At 41.9% G+C, this 17,726-nt stretch overlaps 1 protein-coding gene across 1 annotated transcript in view; it reads right to left on the bottom strand.

The window, feature by feature from the left end:
• The window catches only part of abtb2b (ankyrin repeat and BTB (POZ) domain containing 2b), a 146,355-nt gene extending 134,510 nt beyond the window's left edge, over positions 1–11,845 (bottom strand). The window contains exon 1 of the mRNA XM_020455657.2: positions 10,412–11,845. Within this exon, the coding sequence (XP_020311246.1) occupies positions 10,412–11,306 (895 nt within the window). The 5' untranslated portion in view covers positions 11,307–11,845. The remainder of the gene's footprint in view (positions 1–10,411) is intronic.
• Positions 11,846–17,726: the final 5,881 nt, after the last annotated feature.

The following is a 17,726-nucleotide window of genomic DNA, read 5'->3' as shown; positions in this document are numbered from 1 at the left end:
AACCAAACCCACAATCCCAACGTTGCAAGCGCCATGGTCTACCAACAGCCACACAGGACCATATCAGGAGCACAGGACCATATCAGGAGCACATGACCATCATAATGATCACTGCTTGTACCACAATGGCTGTTTGCTCCAGTCCCAGCTAGGCGGAACTCTGCCACTGTGCTGCTGAGTGTGGTGTCTAACCCCTGACCTGCTTTCATCAATAGGCTCAGTCAAACGGATCCCTATTCACTACAAACAGAAAAAAACAATACTGGAAGTTGTATTGGCAGCTGTTTGGTCCAGCACTGCTGTGGTTGTGTGTGTGCGTGCACCCGTTTCCTCATGCCTACGTCTGCGTGTGTGTGTTCATGCCTATGTCAGTGTGTGTGTGTGTGTGTGTGTGTGTGTGTCTGTGATAGTGTTTGTATTCTCTGCGGAGGCTCACAGAAACAAAGGGCTATTGTGTGGCTGTGAAAAGAGCCCTGCTCTGGAGGACTTCGGACTGCCACAAACAAAACCTCATTACAGTGTCCCAACATTAGTGGTCCAACATTAGTGGTCAAACACTGGTGATCAAACACCAGACCAGCCTTAGATCAATGAGTTTACTGGCGGTATGGGATAGGGATGAGCGAGGAGACGGCAGAGAGAGGGATGAGAGACGGATAAGAGAGGAGAGAAGAGGGTGGGAGAGTGAGAAGGGGATGGGTGAGATAAAGGGGATGAGGGTAGAGAGTAGAGCAGAGCAAACAGCTGGAGAGGAGGAAGTTGACTTAGTAGCACAAACATAACTGTTTTTCAAACGACTGTCTGCTTCCGGCTCTAACACTGATCTCCAATAAGACCTAATAATAAACAGCGGGGATAACATGAATTTCACACAAACACTGATCACCAATCAGATCTTAAAAAGGTCCAATGCAGACGTTTTTATCTCAATATCAAATCATTTTAAATCACCTTACTGTGATTGTTTTCAATTAAAAGGGTCAAAAGAAACAAATAGCTTCTCGGCAAAGAGCAATTTCTCAAGCAAGAATTTCACTAGGACTGTCTGGGAGTGGTCAGTGTGGGGAGAAGAAACTGCAAACAAGCTGTTATTGGCAGATAACTTTTCTTATTGGTCTATTAGAGTAAATCCATTTAAATTCAATCACGTTTTGACAGCATTCCTTTTGATTTAAGCAAAAGGGATGCTGTCCGTGGAAGAGGTGGCAAGAAAGTTACTTTTTGAACGTGAATGCCAAAACATTCAGCAGATTGACCCAAGTTGACCCATTTTGCATTCCCTACCATACCATGAGACATCCATGTCTTCATTCACTGGAAAATATAAATGGTTGAGTTTGATATAATTGAAAAGCTTACAAACGAGGTTGTCAAAATATTTTATACTTTTTTATATAACTTTTTTTTTTTTTAAATCCGATTTTTTTTAAACCTTTAATGTCAATTATCTATATGTTGTAGCCTAGACCCTACTTTACATTATCTAAGGTTTTTGTGTTGTGCCCGCCATCTATTGAGACACAACATGCTCTTAAAAACAGGGTGGGTGTAATTTCAATAGAATGGACCTATCCCTTCAGACCACTGAAATTGAGCTTGTACACCATCCAAATTTCAATTGAATTAAAATATTTTCATCTAATTGCTTAGAAAGCCAGTATGAGGGTTTGCACTCAGGCTTGAATGAAAGGCGGGTGGTGCGTTCTCAAGCCACAGATGCCGCAATACCAATGAGCGTCTTCTCCAATGTCCAAAGTCGTCTACTTAAAACTGTACACCCACAAAGGCTTAATGAGGAATTGGACCTTGTATGTTTCCCCTTTAGTGTTGTCTACATGCACCAGCAGTATTACAAATGTTTTACATCTTAAAAAACAGAAATCATTTATTTACATTCACAGTATTCAGACCCATTGCTATGAGACTCAAAATAAATTTTAAAAATCCTCAAAAATATGTTTCTACAACTTGATTGGAAACCACCTGTGGTAAATTCAATTGTTGGACATGATTTGGAAAGGCACACATCGGTCTATATAAAGGTCCCACAGTTGACAGTGCATGTCAGAGCAAAAACCAAGCTATGAGGTCAAAGGAATTGTCCCTTGAGATCCGAGACAGGATTTTGTTGAGGCACAGATCTGGGGAAGGGTACCAAAACATTTCTGCAGCATTGAAGGCCCCTAAGAACACAGCGGCCTCCATCATTCTTAAATGGAATAAGTTTGGAAGCACCAAGACTTTTCTTAGAGCTGGCCGCCCGGCCAAACTGAGCAATCGGGGAGAAGGGCCTTGGTCAGGGAGTTGACCTAGAACCTGATGGTCAGTCTGACAGAGCTCCAGAGTTCCTCTGTGGAGATGGGAGAACCTTCCAGAAGGACAACCATCTCTGCAGCACTCCACCAAGCAGGCCTTTATGGTAGCGTGGCCAGACAGAAGCCACTTCTCAGTAAAAAGCACGACAGCCCGCTTGGAGTTTTCCAAAAGGCACCTAAAGGACACAATACTCTGGTCTGATGAAACCAAGAGTGAACTCTTTGGCCTGAATGCCAAGCATCATGCCGTGGGGACGTTTTTCAGCGGCAGGGACTGCGAGACTAGTGAGGATAAATGGAGACATTTATACACAGTAAAGACAGATCATTGACGATAACCTGCTCCAGAGCTCTCAGGACCTCAGACTGGGGCAAAGGTTCACCTTCCAACCGGACAACGACCATAAGCACACAGCCAAGACAACGCAGGAGTGGTTTTGGACAAGTCTTTGAATGTCCTTGAGTGGCCCAGTCAGAGCCCGGACTTGAACACGATCGAACATCTCTGGAAAGACCTGAAAATAGCTGTGTAGCAACGCTCCCCATCAAACCTTACAGAGCTTGAGAGGATCTGCAGAGAAGAATGGGAGAAACTTCCCAAATACAGGTGTGCCAAGCTTGTAGCATCATACCCAAGAAAAATTGAGGCTGTAATCGCTGCCAAACCGGTTTCAACAATGTACTGAGTAAAGGGTCTCAATACTTAAAATGTGATATTTCAGTTTTGTATTTTTAATACATTTGCAAAAATGTCTAAACATGTTTTTACGTTGTCATCATGGGTTATTGATTAGGGAAAAACGATTTAATACATTTTAGAATAAGGCTGTAACGTAACAAAATGTGGAAAATGCCATGTGGGCTGAATACTTTCTGAATGCACCGTATGTGACATTTGAATTGTCCATTTTTGATACTCTTCTATATATTCCTTGTTATTAATATGCATTGACTCACGATTTGCCAGTTTCTAATCAACTATCTACCTGCACCTGTTGAGCCCGCTATGCACAGCAGGTATGTCTTAAGTATGTCTTCTTAAATGTGTTAGTACAGCACTGATAAAAGGCATAAGACTGAAACGTATGCTCTGTTCCTTTTTATATAGCACCTTACACTTCCTGTATTCTTTCGAGCATGGATTAAATTAATTATATTATTTTTACATCTTGGCCTCCTTGGGTTATTCCTTTTCATGGTTGAGTGTGAGTACTTTAACTCTATTAACTTGCGATTACTACCACAAGATGGCCGCCAGGCCACCCACCCACTATTATCTATATTTCTATGACATTAATAGGTTTATTTATAATGGATTGACAGTATAATTTAAAACAGATATTCCCTGATGTGGACCTCCAACCATCTTTGTGGTACCACTTGAAAGTTGAAATTTCAATTGTATTCCCATTTTAGTACATTTATCAGCCAAAACATGACACCCACCCTATGTATTCAAGAGAATGTTCAGTCTCAACCGATGGTGGGCACAACACAAAAACCTTAGATTATGTAAAATAGGGTCTGGGCTACAATATATTGGAATATGAAAGAAATCTGACTTCACGCATTTTTAGATAATTGACTTTGAAGGTTCAAATGTAAAAAAGTAATAATAAATAGTTCGACAACAGTGTTTGTAAACTTTTAAATTATTTCAATCTCAACCGTTAATCTTTTCCAGTGATGAAGACATCGATGTTTCATGGTAGGCTTGGGTGGTATAGCGTATAACGATGAAATGGTTTGCTTGAACATTGATCTCTAATCAGATCGAATAAACAGTCCTACAGGGGACAACATTTGTACTTCCTGTTACACTGATCAAAAATCAGGTCTAGAAAAAAGATGGACATAAACTGAAATACAAGTCTGATGGAGGCAAATTGGTGAGGTGGGTATGGTACTTGCAGAATGGAGTCTGATTAAGTCACTCTGGATGAGTGTCTACTAAATGACCAAAATGTAAAATGCAAAATGAAACAGTCACTTTGACAGTGACTATTCTATTCCCATACTTCAATTATAATTTTTTTCATCATAAAAAACATTACTTGTTAAGTGAGGAAAAAAAATCCAATATTAAGATTTCATATGCAAATTGTACTGCTTTTCCCCCATCCTGACAAGTGAAATCACTTTGGACACATCTAAAGCCTTCTCACACATCTCAAGCTTTCTCAAACAAAGCAGACCCATTGTATCCTACCACAGGTTTGAGCATTACACCTTTTCCATCACATGTAGACATGAGTGAGTGGGAAGGGGAAAGGGGCGTGTAAGTGTTGCTCACTGGTGCTCTTAACTGAGGTGAGAGTTTGACTGCACTTTCAATCAGAGTGAATGAATGTTCTCCTGTCCAGATTCATGCACACATGCTTGTGGACACACACACACACAAACCAACTTCAATTGCAGCAGCCAGGGCCGGCTCCAGGTATAAGCAACATAAGTGGTCGCTTAGGGCCCCTGGCCACAAGGGGCCCACAGACCAATTTATATATACGGTACCAGTCAAAAGTTTGGACACACCTACTCATTCAACGTTTTTTCTTTATTTGTACTATTGTCTACATTGTAGAATAAGAGTGAAGACATCAAAACTATGAAATAACACATTATGGAATCATGTTGTAACCAAAAAATATAAATAATATTTGAGATTCTTTAAATTAGCTGCCTTGATGAGAGCTTTGCACACTCTTGGCATTCTATCAACCATCTTCATGAGGTAGTCACCTGGAATGCATTTCAATTAACAGGTGTGCCTTGATAAAAGTACATTTGTGGAATTTCTTTCCTTTTTAATGTGTTTGAGCCAATCAGTTGTACTGTGACATGGTAGGGGTGTTATACAAAAGATAGCCCTATTTGGTAAAAGACAAAGTCCATATTATGCCAAGAACAGCTCAAATAAGCAAAGAGAAACGACAGTCCATTGTTACTTTAAGACATACATTTCAAGAACTTTGAAAGATTCTTCGAGTGCACAAAAACCATCAAGCACTATGATGAAACTGGCTCTCATGAGGGCCACCACAGGAAAGGAAGGTCCCAGATTTACCTCTGCTGCAGAAGATAACTACACCTGATATTGCAGCCCAAATAAAAGTAACAGACATCAACATAAACTGTTCAGAAGAGACTTAGTAACTCAGGCCTTCGTGGTCAAATTGCTGCAAAGAAACCACTACTAAAAGGACACCAAGAAGAAGAAGAGACTTGCGTAGGCCAAGAAACAAGAGCAATGGACATTAGACAGGTGGAAATCTATCCTTTGGTCTGAGGAATCCAAATTAGAGATTTTTGGTTCCAACCGCTGTGTCTTTGTGAGACAGAGTAGGTAAACGGATGATCTCCGCATGTGTGGTTCCCACTGTGACGCATAGAGGTGGAGGTATGGCGGTGCTTTGCTGGTGACACTGTCGGTGACAGCATTCTGCAGCGATATGCCATCCCATCTGGTTTGCGCGTAGTTGGATTATCATTTGTTTTGCAACAGGACAATGACCGAACACACCTCCATGACAGTGTAAGGGCTATTTGACCAAGAAGGAGAGTGATGGACTGTTGCATTAGATGACCTGGACTCCACAATCACCTAACCTCAATGCAATTGAGATGGTTTGGGATGAGTTGGAATGCAAATTGAAGGAAAATCAGACAAATGCTCAGCATATATGGGAACTCCTTCAAGACTGTTGGTGAAACTGGTTGAGAGAATGCCAAGAGTGTGCAAAGCTGTCATCAAGGCAAAGGGTGGCTACTTTGAAGAATCTAAAATGTAAAATATATTTTTATTTGTTTAACACCTTTTTGGTTACAACATGATTCCATATGTGTTATCTCATAGTTTTGATGTCTTCATTATTACTTTACAATATAGAAAAAAACAATGAATGACTAGGTGTGTCCAAACATTTGACTGGTATCTCACACACACACACACACACACACACACACACACACACACACACACACACACACACACACACACACACACACACACACACACATACATACAGTGGGGAGAAAAGGATTTAGTCAGCCACCAATTGTGCAAGTTCTCCCACTTAAAAAACAGTCACACTCCAAACTCCACTATGGCCAAGACCAAAGAGCTGTCAAAGGACACCAGAAACAAAATTGTAGACCTGCACCAGGCTGGGAAGACTGAATCTGCAATAGGTAAGCAACTTGGTTTGAAGAAATCAACTGTGGGAGCAATTATTAGGAAATGGAAGACATACAAGACCACTGATAATCTCCCTCGATCTGGGGCTCCACGCAAGATCTCACCCCTGCAGAGAGCTGGGACCAAAGTAACAAAGCCTACCATCAGTAACACACTACGCCGCCAGGGACTCAAATCCTGCAGTGCGAGACGTGTCCCCCTGCTTAAGCCAGTACATGTCCAGGCCCGTCTGAAGTTTGCTAGAGAGCATTTGGATGATCCAGAAGAAGATTGGGAGAATGTCATATGGTCAGATGAAAATATAACTTTTTGGTAAAAACTCAACTCGTCGTGTTTGGAGGACAAAGAATGCTGAGTTGCATCCAAAGAACACCATACCTACTGTGAAGCATGGGGGTGGAAACATCATGCTTTGGGGTTGTTTTTCTGCAAAGGGACCAGGACGACTGATCCGTGTAAAGGAGAGAATGAATGGGGCCATGTATCGTGAGATTTTGAGTGAAAACCTCCTTCCATCAGCAAGGGCATTGAAGATGAAACGTGGCTGGGTCTTTCAGCATGGCAATGATCCCAAACACACCACCCGGGCAACGAAGGAGTGGCTTCGTAAGAAGCATTTCAAGGTCCTGGAGTGGCCTAGCCAGTCTCCAGATCTCAACCCCATAGAAAATCATTGGAGGGAGTTGAAAGTCTGTCTTGCCCAGCAACAGCCCCAAAACATCACTGCTCTAGAGGAGATCTGCATGGAGGAATGGGCCAAAATACCAGCAACAGTGTGTGAAAACCTTGTGAAGACTGACAGAAAACGTTTGACCTCTGTCATTGCCAACAAAGGGTATATAACAAAGTATTGAGATAAGTATTTATCAATAACAAAAGTTTATTTTCCACCATATTTTGCTAATAAATTCATTACAAATCATACAATGTGATTTTCTGGATTTGTTTCTCATTTTCTCTGTCATAGTTGAAGTGTACCTATGAGGAAAATTACAGGCCTATCTTCTTAAGTGGGAGAACTTGCACAATTAGTGGCTGACTAAATACTTTTTTGCTGTGCACTGTACATACATACATACGACAAAAATAAAAATAAAAATATAAATGCAACAATTTCAAAGATTTTACTGAGTTACAGTTCATATAAGGAAATCAGTCAATTTAAATAAATTAGGCCCTTATCTATGGATTTCACATGACTGGAAACACAGATATGCATCTGTTGTTAACATGATACCTTATTTTTTTTAAAGGTAGTGGCGTGGATCAGAAAACCAGTCAGTATTTGTTATGAACACCATTTTCCTCATGCAGTGTGACACATCTCCTTCACATAATTGATCAGGCTGTTGATTGTGGCCTGCTGAATGTTGTCCCACTCCTCTTCAATGGCTATGCAAAGTGGCTGGATATTGGCAGGATCTGGAACACAATGTCGTAGACATCGATCCAGAGCATCCCAAACAGCTCAATGGGTGACATGTCTGGTGATTTTGCAGGCCATGGAAGAACTGGGAGATTTTCAGCTCCCAGGAATTGTGTACAGAGCCTTGCGACATTGAGCCGTGCATCATCATGCCAAAACATGAAGAGATAGTGGCAGAAGAATGACACGACAATGGGCCTCAAGATGTCGTCGCGGTATCTCTGTGCATTTAAATTGCCATAGATAAAATGCAATTGTGTTTGTTGTCCATAGCTTATGCCTGTCCATGTCATAACCCCACCACCACAATGGGGCACTCTGTTCACAACGCTGTTCAAACCACTCCCCCATGCACGCTGTCTGCCATCTGCCCGGTACAGTTGAAGCCAGGATTCATCTGTGAAAAGCACACTTCTCCAGCGTGCCAGTGGCCATCGAAGGTGAGCATTTGCCCACTGAAGTCGCTTACGATGCCGAACTACATTCAGGTGAAGACCCTGGTGAGGACAATGAGTTCGCAGATGAGCTTCCCTGAGACGGCTTCTGACAGTTTGTGCAAAATTCTTTGGTTGTGCAAACCCACAGTTTGTCTGGGTGGCTGGTCTCAGACTATCCCGCAGGTGAAGAAGCCGGATGTGGAGGTCCCAGGATGGTGTGGTTACACATTGTCGGTTGGACATTCTGCCAAATTCTCTAAAACTTTGTTAGAGAAGGCTTATGGTAGAATTAACATTCAATTCTCCGGCAAGAGCTCTGGAGGACATTCCTGCATTCAGCATGCCAATTGCACGCTTCCTTGAGACATCTATGGCATTGTGTTGTGGCAAAACTGCACATTTTCGAGTGGCCTTTTATTGTTCCCAGCACAAGGTGCACCTGTGTAATGATCATGTTTAATAAGCTTCTTGATATGCCACAGCATTCAGGTGGATGGATTATCTTGGCAAAGGAAACATGCTCACTAACAGGGATGTAAACAAATGTGTGCACAAAATATCAGTTTTTTGTTGTTGGTTGTTTTTTACCTTTATTTAACTAGGCAAGTCAGTTTAGAACAAACTCTAATTTTCAATAACGGCGTAGGAACAGTGGGTTAACTTCCTTGTTCAGGGGCAGGACAACAGGTTTTCACCTTGACCAGCTCAGGGATACGATCTGCAACTATTCGGTTCAACGCTCTAACCACTAGGCTACATGCCGCCCCACTTCAGCTTATGAAACATGTTGCATATATTTTTTTTCAGTTTCTTTTTTAAAGACACTCGGGTCATTTGCATTTAACTATCATCTCGATAAAAACAGCTGGACTTAATGACATCACAAGCAAAAACCTACAGTGTCGAATAAAAATGTAGTGGCTGAAGTGTTTCCATTACCAATTTAAACAAATGGGGCATTAATAAATTGCGGACATCCTGTATGCCCTCCCATCTGTTTCATGTCTCAGATAGCCAGCATTAAATGTGCCAACCACAATCCGTGCCATGGTGAAACTTGCACTCCTGTAGAGCTGTAATATTTGGATGGAGAAACTTCCCAGCCAACCAGAAACACAAGGCAAAGCAATTCAGGCATTCTTGAAAGTCAGGACAATCCTTGTCCTGTAATGATACATTGTTTTTCATAGTTGATAATATAGATTTTTGCAAGCAGTAGGCATTTAGAAATAAATGTGGAGTGGTGCTTATTAATTACGCGAAGACATCCCGTGCACTGCTTACTTTCAAAAGTATTGAGCAATCATCACTTGTTCGAAAAACACCATTTGTCGCTATAAAGAAAGTTTGACAAAAGAAAATCCACCCCTGTCGAACAGATTTAAATGTCGTCAATCTTCAGAACATTTCTCCTATATCTGCCGTTTCCATTAAACAAAAGGCATTGCTTCTGTCTAATAAAACTGGGTCAATGGAAACCTGCCTAGTGACAGTCACTCAATTAGCCATGTCAGCTAACCATTTTTAGATTGATAAATTAGTCGAGCCAGTTATCACCACCAAATACTGACTGGCCACACAGGGCACGTGCCCAGGGCCCCTGACCTCCTCGGGGCCCCCAATGATTTTGTTAGTCACTCTCACTCAAATATAATTAACATGGCATAAGTCATGGTAAAATAAGTACAATTACATGAAATGTGTTATAAAATTGCTAAATGTTCTCTCCACCCCATTGCAAAATGTGTAGAGATACAGAAGACCTGTTTAAATTTCGCAAAAATTGCTACTCACTACGCTCAAAGTGTAGAATTGCAGGAAATGTACTTTTTCTTACATTACTCACTCCACCGTCAAGAGCGGTGCTTGGTGGTGGGGAAACAGAGAGCTGGGCATGGCAGCAGCAACTTAATTTAGAAGTATATAATTTTGAGCCCACTTTTATGCATTTTATAGTGCTTCATTCCACATTAGCTGGTCTACCTTTTGGGTACTTTGACAAACCCCTCTTGCCCTGAAGTGATAGAAATGTTCTTACCATTGGCGTTCTTGCCGCAGATGAGATGCTCATAGTGCTGCAGGACCCCCCACAGCTCCGCATCATTGTTCACCACCCCCTCCAGAGCTTCGACCGACACCGGGGCACAGCCTGACGCGGTGTCCACCCTGGAGTGCCCTCGCTCAGCCATCATTACCCGGGCGCCGGCCTCCTCCACCAGCGCCTCCATGCAGGCGGTAAGACAGATAGCCGCATACTCGTGGATGCGCACCGAGATGCGGGTGTCCACCATCCATCGAAAGAACCTTCCCACGGAGAAGGAGAGGCCGCAACGGGCAGATTTGCCCTTCCTCAGGAGCTCCCCGGCGCTCATACTGTACATGGAGATGGCCTTAACCGTGGCCGATATGCAGTGTTCGGCCAGAGCCCAGCTCAGCACCAGCCTCATGGCGCTCTGCACCTCGAAGCGAGTGCAACGGCAGTGCATGACGCTCAGCCTCTGAGCCTCCCTCGAAATGCGGATGAGGGCTCGGCGAAGGAGCGTGGACAGCCTCCGGACTGCCTCATTGGATAATGTCGGCACCGGAAACGCACTGGCACCGGTAACGTTCCCGGCTACTTTACGCAGTATCTTTCCCACCTCGTCTTCGGTCCAAGGGAACTCCTCGAGCTCCGGTAAACGGGGACACTTGGAGAAGATGTCCTCGGGATCCTCGGGCAGCACCGTGTTGACCGTGTCCCAGCTGTTGTTGCGACTGTTCATGGAGCCGGAGTAGTACCACCAGTTGCCCCGATGCGGAGCCGTCACGAACGGCTGTGAGTTGGACTTGGAGGACGAGAGGCTCAGGGACTTGCAGGAGTCCCCTGCCCCGTAGCCCGAGTCTAGAGTCAGGTCCTCCAGGGTCTTCATGTGGGCATTGCTCATCCCCGCCATAGTTAGATAGGTATTTTATATAACAAGGATGACGTTGTGAAGAAACGTTGGGGAATGTAATGGTTTACCTGGGAGTGACTGTAGTATACGACTCCAGTCGAAACTCACACGCAATCTAGTTCTACTGGTTTACGCAAAACTCTTTTCATGCGTGTCCATACATGTTCATTTGATCGTAACGCTAAACATGGCATTTATCAGAAGTATATTCTGTAATTTCTATGTTCTAAAGATATCTAAATCCTTTCATAAGTCATAGATGGTATGGAAAATGAAACCATACTGTACGCTCACCCCCTCTCTCCATATAGTGCCTGTCGCGCAGTGATATAAACTTTTCTCTCGGACTCCCCTCTCCCCGGGACTCCCAAAATTGAAGTCGAATTATTCCAATCCCTGCAAAAATCTGTTAATTCGGTAGTCCATCAACGGAAACCAGAAACTGCAAATCCGTTGAGAGAAAGGAAAGGGTTTTGGAAGGTTTTAAAATAAGGAAATCGTCTATCATCGCTTGCAGCGAACCTAGTGCCCCACCAGAAACAGACTACTGCCGCACAGACGTAGACGAGGGGCTGGGATACACGCCTGGAAATTCCCAAACACCAATCAGCAGCCGACAGAATTCTGAGATCCAATCAGCGATTGTTATACAGCACATTTACCTTTGGGTAAATACAGTATAAACGTTGTTTTTGCAACACACCACAATATATGGGCCAGGAGTAAACTAACATAAAATAGCAGGCGTAAAGGAGGTATCATTCCTAGGTATTAGCCACTCTAGCATGGTGGTGGAAAATGGTGTTTCATAAAGAAAGTACACTTATTTTCCCTTTTTTTTCCAGCCTTCTCGCCATTAAATCTAGGTAAGGAGGAAATCGAAGCCTTTGCAGCTTGAAGAGAATGTTTTATGTGCGAACCGGTCCCCGGGGGACATGAGCTGTCCAAAGGCTGATAGTGGAGATCACAGGTCGCTGGCACCTTAATTGCTGGAGGGCCAGCTGCCCAAGCTAGGTCAAGCTACAGTTCAGCTCCCCTGGATGGAGAGCATGTTGTGAGATTAAGAACCTATTCAAGGGCTCAACGATAGGGGAATGTCTTGAGAATAAGAACCAAGCAGCCCTCCACTTGCCAGATCAATTTGCCTTGCCAGGGAATCGAACCGGCCACCTTTCGGCTACAAGTTAAACTACTTAGCTACTCGGCAACTACCAACAATTAATTTGTTTTACATGTTTAAAAAAAAATTAAACTGAAGAAAGCATACTTAGGATGAACACCAAAACAGAACTATATGAGAACACTTTTTTTGCCACGAAAATCATTTGTTACGTACCTCAATATGGCGTTAGATGTTACCATTGAAATTACAATTTCTTACAAAGCCTCTGTATAATATACAAGACTCTCAGAACCGTTTATGATTTCATATTATCAGTGGCGACTTGTTATTCAGGGCAGTTGGAGCAGAGCCCACCTGTTTTGACCCCCACCTGTTATACAGTGGGGCAAAAAAGTATTTAGTCAGCGACCAATTGTGCAAGTTCTCCCACTTAAAAAAATGAGAGAGGCCTGTAATTTTCATCATAGGTACACTTCAACTATGACAGACAAAATTAGAAAAAAAAATCCTGAAAATCACATTGTAGGATTTTTTATGAATTTATTTGCAAATTATGGTGGAAAATAAGTATTTGGTCAATAACAAAAGTTTATCTCAATACTTTGTTATATACCCTTTGTTGGCAATGACAGAGGTCAAACGTTTTCTGTAAGTCTTCACAAGGTTTTCACACACTGTTGCTGGTATTTTGGCCCATTCCTCCATGCAGATCTCCTCTAGAGCAGTGATGTTTTGGGGCTGTTGCTGGGCAACACGGACTTTCAACTCCCTCCAAAGATTTTCTATGGGGTTGAGATCTGGAGACTGGCTAGACCAATCCAGGACCTTGAAATGCTTCTTACGAAGCCACTCCTTCGTTGCCCGGGTGGTGTGTTTGGGATCATTGTCATGCTGAAAGACCCAGCCACGTTTCATCTTCAATGCCATTGCTGATGGTAGGCTTTGTTACTTTGGTCCCAGCTCTCTGCAGGTCATTCACTAGGTCCCCCCGTGTGGTTCTGGGATTTTTGCTTACCGTTCTTGTGATCATTTTGACCCCACGGGGTGAGATCTTGCGTGGAGCCCCAGATTGAGGGAGATTATCAGTGGTCTTGTATGTCTTCCATTTCCTTTTGCTCCCACAGTTGATTTCTTTAAACCAAGCTGCTTACCTATTGCAGATTCAGTCTTCCCAGCCTGGTGCAGGTCAATGTTGTTTCTGGTGTCCTTTGACAGCTCTTTGGTCTTGGCCATAGTGGAGTTTGGAGTGTGACTGTTTGAGGTTGTGGACATGTGTCTTTTATACTGATAACAAGTTCAAACAGGTGCCATTAATACAGGTAACGAGTGGAGGACAGAGGAGCCTCTTAAATAATAAGTTACAGGTCTGTGAGAGACAGAAATCTTGCTTGTTTGTAGGTGACCAAATACTTATTTCCACAATAATTTGCAAATAAATTCATAAAAAATCCTACAATGTGATTTTCTGGATTTTTTTTTTCATTTTGTCTGTCATAGTTGAATTGTACCTATGATGAAAATTACAGGCCTCTCTCATCTTTTTAAGTGGGAGAACTTGCACAATTGGTGGCTGACTAAATACTTTTTTGCCCCACTGTATATATATATATATATATACAGTGCCTTGCGAAAGTATTGGGCCCCCTTGAACTTTGCGACCTTTTGCCACATTTCAGGCTTCAAACATAAAGATATAAAACTGTATTTTTTTGTGAAGAATCAACAACAAGTGGGACACAATCATGAAGTGGAACGACATTTATTGGATATTTCAAACTTTTTTAACAAATCAAAAACTGAAAAATTGGGCGTGCAAAATTATTCAGCCCCCTTGAGTTAATACTTTGTAGCGCCACCTTTTGCTGCGATTACAGCTGTAAGTCGCTTGGGGTATGTCTCTATCAGTTTTGCACATCGAGAGACTGACATTTTTTCCCATTCCTCCTTGCAAAACAGCTCGAGCTCAGTGAGGTTGGATGGAGAGCATTTGTGAACAGCAGTTTTCAAAAGTTGAAGTTCAAGGGGGCCAAATACTTTCGCAAGGCACTGTATATATATATATATATATGTATATATATATTTGTTGTGTTCTGTTTTGCATGTTATTTTGGCATTAATACGTGTCACACATCAGTTTGCAAACAATGTAAAAAAAATATTCAAAAATAAGTAATTACGTTAATAAAGCCACATACAAACATGTTCTCATTTTTGCTTTTTTGATTAAGGCAGCTCCAAAATGCAGGTGTTTCAGCCTAGCTCAGTGTTTTCTGTGGTGGTGGGGCAGCCAGCGGAAAATACGGAGACTAGGGTTTGGTAATCTTCTCTAGATGAGCTGTGATTGGCTCAGTGTTCTGTCACTCATAAAGACAACACGTCACTGCAAAATCTACAGGGAGAGCTTGACAATTCAGGCCCCTTGGGTGCTGCCATAGAGTTACATTTGAAGTGCCCATCCAAGAAGGCTCAAGGTCATTGGCCACAGATAAAATGACGTCAAATACCATTATATCTACCGTAGCTTTGATTGGACTGATCATGTCAATGTCATAGTGTCAACATTTTTGCTGCAAGCTAGATAAGCAGTCATCATCATCAATCAAGTCAACAATCTACTGGCATCATGACTTCTCCTGCATTCAAAACTACTGGAAACTCAGAACTGGGAAATCTCAGACTTCATTGAGTTCAAGACAACTGGGAAATTGCTCCGACTGGGAAAATACATTTTGAACGGTCATCCAACTCGGAATTCCAAGTCGGGAACTAAGGCCTCTTTCTAGAGCTCCGACTTGAAGATAACTGACATCATTATTCAACCTTGTTTTTTTTCCAAGTTCCCAGTTGTCTTGAAAGCACCATGAATCCAAAGAATGCCAGAGTTTGATGACAACATTTGCCCACAAGAAGGACCGCCATGCCACCTTCCTGTTCAAGTTAGCACAGCACAAGAAGAAGGAGTCCAAAAATGTCTAGTATGCTGCTGCAGAAATGATTTAATATGCCAGGGAAATAAGCATACTTTAGCTAAGAAAGTAATACTAAGTGTATGTTGTGTGCTAAGCTGTTAGTAGCCCGTGTGCCTCACCCTAATAATTTGGTCCCTTTCCCCCTCATAACTTAGCCTACTGTTCTGACTTGGTGGTGCACATGTAGCCTATAGCTTGTTTTAGATAAATGTAATCATCGAATATTGTAAGAGCTTTCATTGTCTGCTTTTATGTCCCCTTTATTAATCCTACAGTTCTGACTTGGTGCACAGGGAAAATACTGTAACGGCCCATGTTCTGAATTCTGTTACTGTACATTTCAAAAGTTATATTGACTACGTTAGTCCTAGCTCGCTCATTAATGTCTTAATCGAAGTTACGGATTGCCTTATGTCCGCTCGTCGTTCCCTTATGCCATAGTTTGTACATCTCAGTTGTCAGAAGAAACCACATTCGTTTAAGCAAGTCAGCCATACAGTATCAGCTATGATTTTTAAAAAGGTAGTAAATGAGGCTGAATTAACTGTTTCGCTGCAAGACAAGGCTCTGCTGAGAGCCAGGTGGTGGTAAGGATTTACTCCATGGTGCTAAAAAGAAAGCTCTGCTGTTGGGACAGGTTTATGTAAGCCCTAACAGTTTGTGGGCCCCGTTTGTCACCGTTATAGTGCAATTCATGTATTGTTTAGTGTTGTGGTGTGTAGTGGTTTTGCTGGCATGCATCTAAAACATATTTTGGGGGTTTGCCCCACCAAGATTTACATGCTAAAATCACCACTGTGTAACGATTCTCCTCTTCGTCTGAGGAAGAGTAGTCAAGATCGGACCAACACGCAGCGTGGTAAGTGTCCATATTAATATTTTAATATAACAGAACACGAAACAAAAATAACAATGAGAATGTAAGAAACAAAACAGTCCTGTCAGGTGAAACAACACAAATCAGAAAATCACTACCCACAAACACAGGTGGGAACAGGCTACCTAAGTATACTTAAGTATGCTCAATCAGAGACAATGATTGACAGCTGCCTCTGATTGGGAACCATACCAGGCCAAACACATAGAAGTACAAAATACAGAACAAAACATAGAATGCCCAACCCAACTCACGCCCTGACCAAACCAAAATAGAGACATAAAACAGGAACTAAGGTCAGGACGTGACACACTGCATATTATAATGATATAATGGAAGTTGATGTCATTCTGCTGCCTGAGGGGTAATTCATCAATAAGGAATTCTGAGAGTCAATAAATTCAAATGGTCAGTAATTCCCTAACCAGGTTACTTTTCTTGACTAAATAAATCCTCAATTATTTAATGATGACTCTTTTCACTCTATGCTGCTGGTTAGTTTACTGGCTAAAGCCTGAACCAATACCCCTCAGTTATTTCACTTTGCAGGCTTCTTCGGGGTGTTGGCTAGCTGGCAAAACATTATGTTAGCAGTTCCTTCAGCCTTCAATATAAACCGAATTTGCAAATCCCTTTGGTAAGAAGGGTACTTAATTTTTCAAATAGGCCTATCTTAAAATGAACAAGGTTTTAGGCCTGATCGAAATTGCAATTTAAATGATATCAAGGATTACAAGGAAAGGGAGAGGTCTCCCACGAGACAGGTCTTCTTACCTCAATAGGACTTCCTGATTGAATAAAGGTAGAATGAAACATGTATAAAAAAAGATGTGTTCGATTTTAGAATGTTAACAGTCATCCTTGACTGCTTAGAGTGCCTACATGAGCACTTCAGGCATCATGCATTTAATTATAGACGGTTAGTTCAGGAGTTTAATACCATTCATACAGTGCCTCGGAAAGTATTCAGACCCATTCACTTTTTCCACATTTTGTTACCTTACCGCCTTACTCTAAAATTGATTCATTTGGCCCCACAGCATGCACCTGAACTCAATTTTGAGTCTCATAGCAATGGGTCTGAATACTGTAAATGTAAATAAAGTAGTTCTGTTTTTTAATTTGTAATACATTTGCTAAAAGTTCTAAAAACCTTTTTTGCTTTGTCGTTATGCGGTATTGTATGTAGATTGATGAGTAAAAAAAAATATTGAATCAATTTTAGAATAAGGCTGTAACGTAACAAAATTGGTAAAAATCGAATCCCATGTACAATTCAACACACAATACTGGAACATAAATTGATCCCAAACGTTATCTATGTATGAGCAAAATATGTTCCTAAATGTCTTTAGAAAATTGCATGTTTAGGCATTTATCTCATATGAGTCCTATTCCAGCCTTGTCCCAGATCTGTTTGGACTTGCCAACTCTTATTGCAGTTAGCTATT

This window comes from Oncorhynchus kisutch, linkage group LG22 (assembly GCF_002021735.2).
Source record: "Oncorhynchus kisutch isolate 150728-3 linkage group LG22, Okis_V2, whole genome shotgun sequence".
In the NCBI taxonomy this organism is placed as follows: domain Eukaryota; kingdom Metazoa; phylum Chordata; class Actinopteri; order Salmoniformes; family Salmonidae; genus Oncorhynchus; species Oncorhynchus kisutch.
Note: the sequence above shows the minus strand (reverse complement) of the source record. Positions and strands in the feature narration are given on the sequence as shown.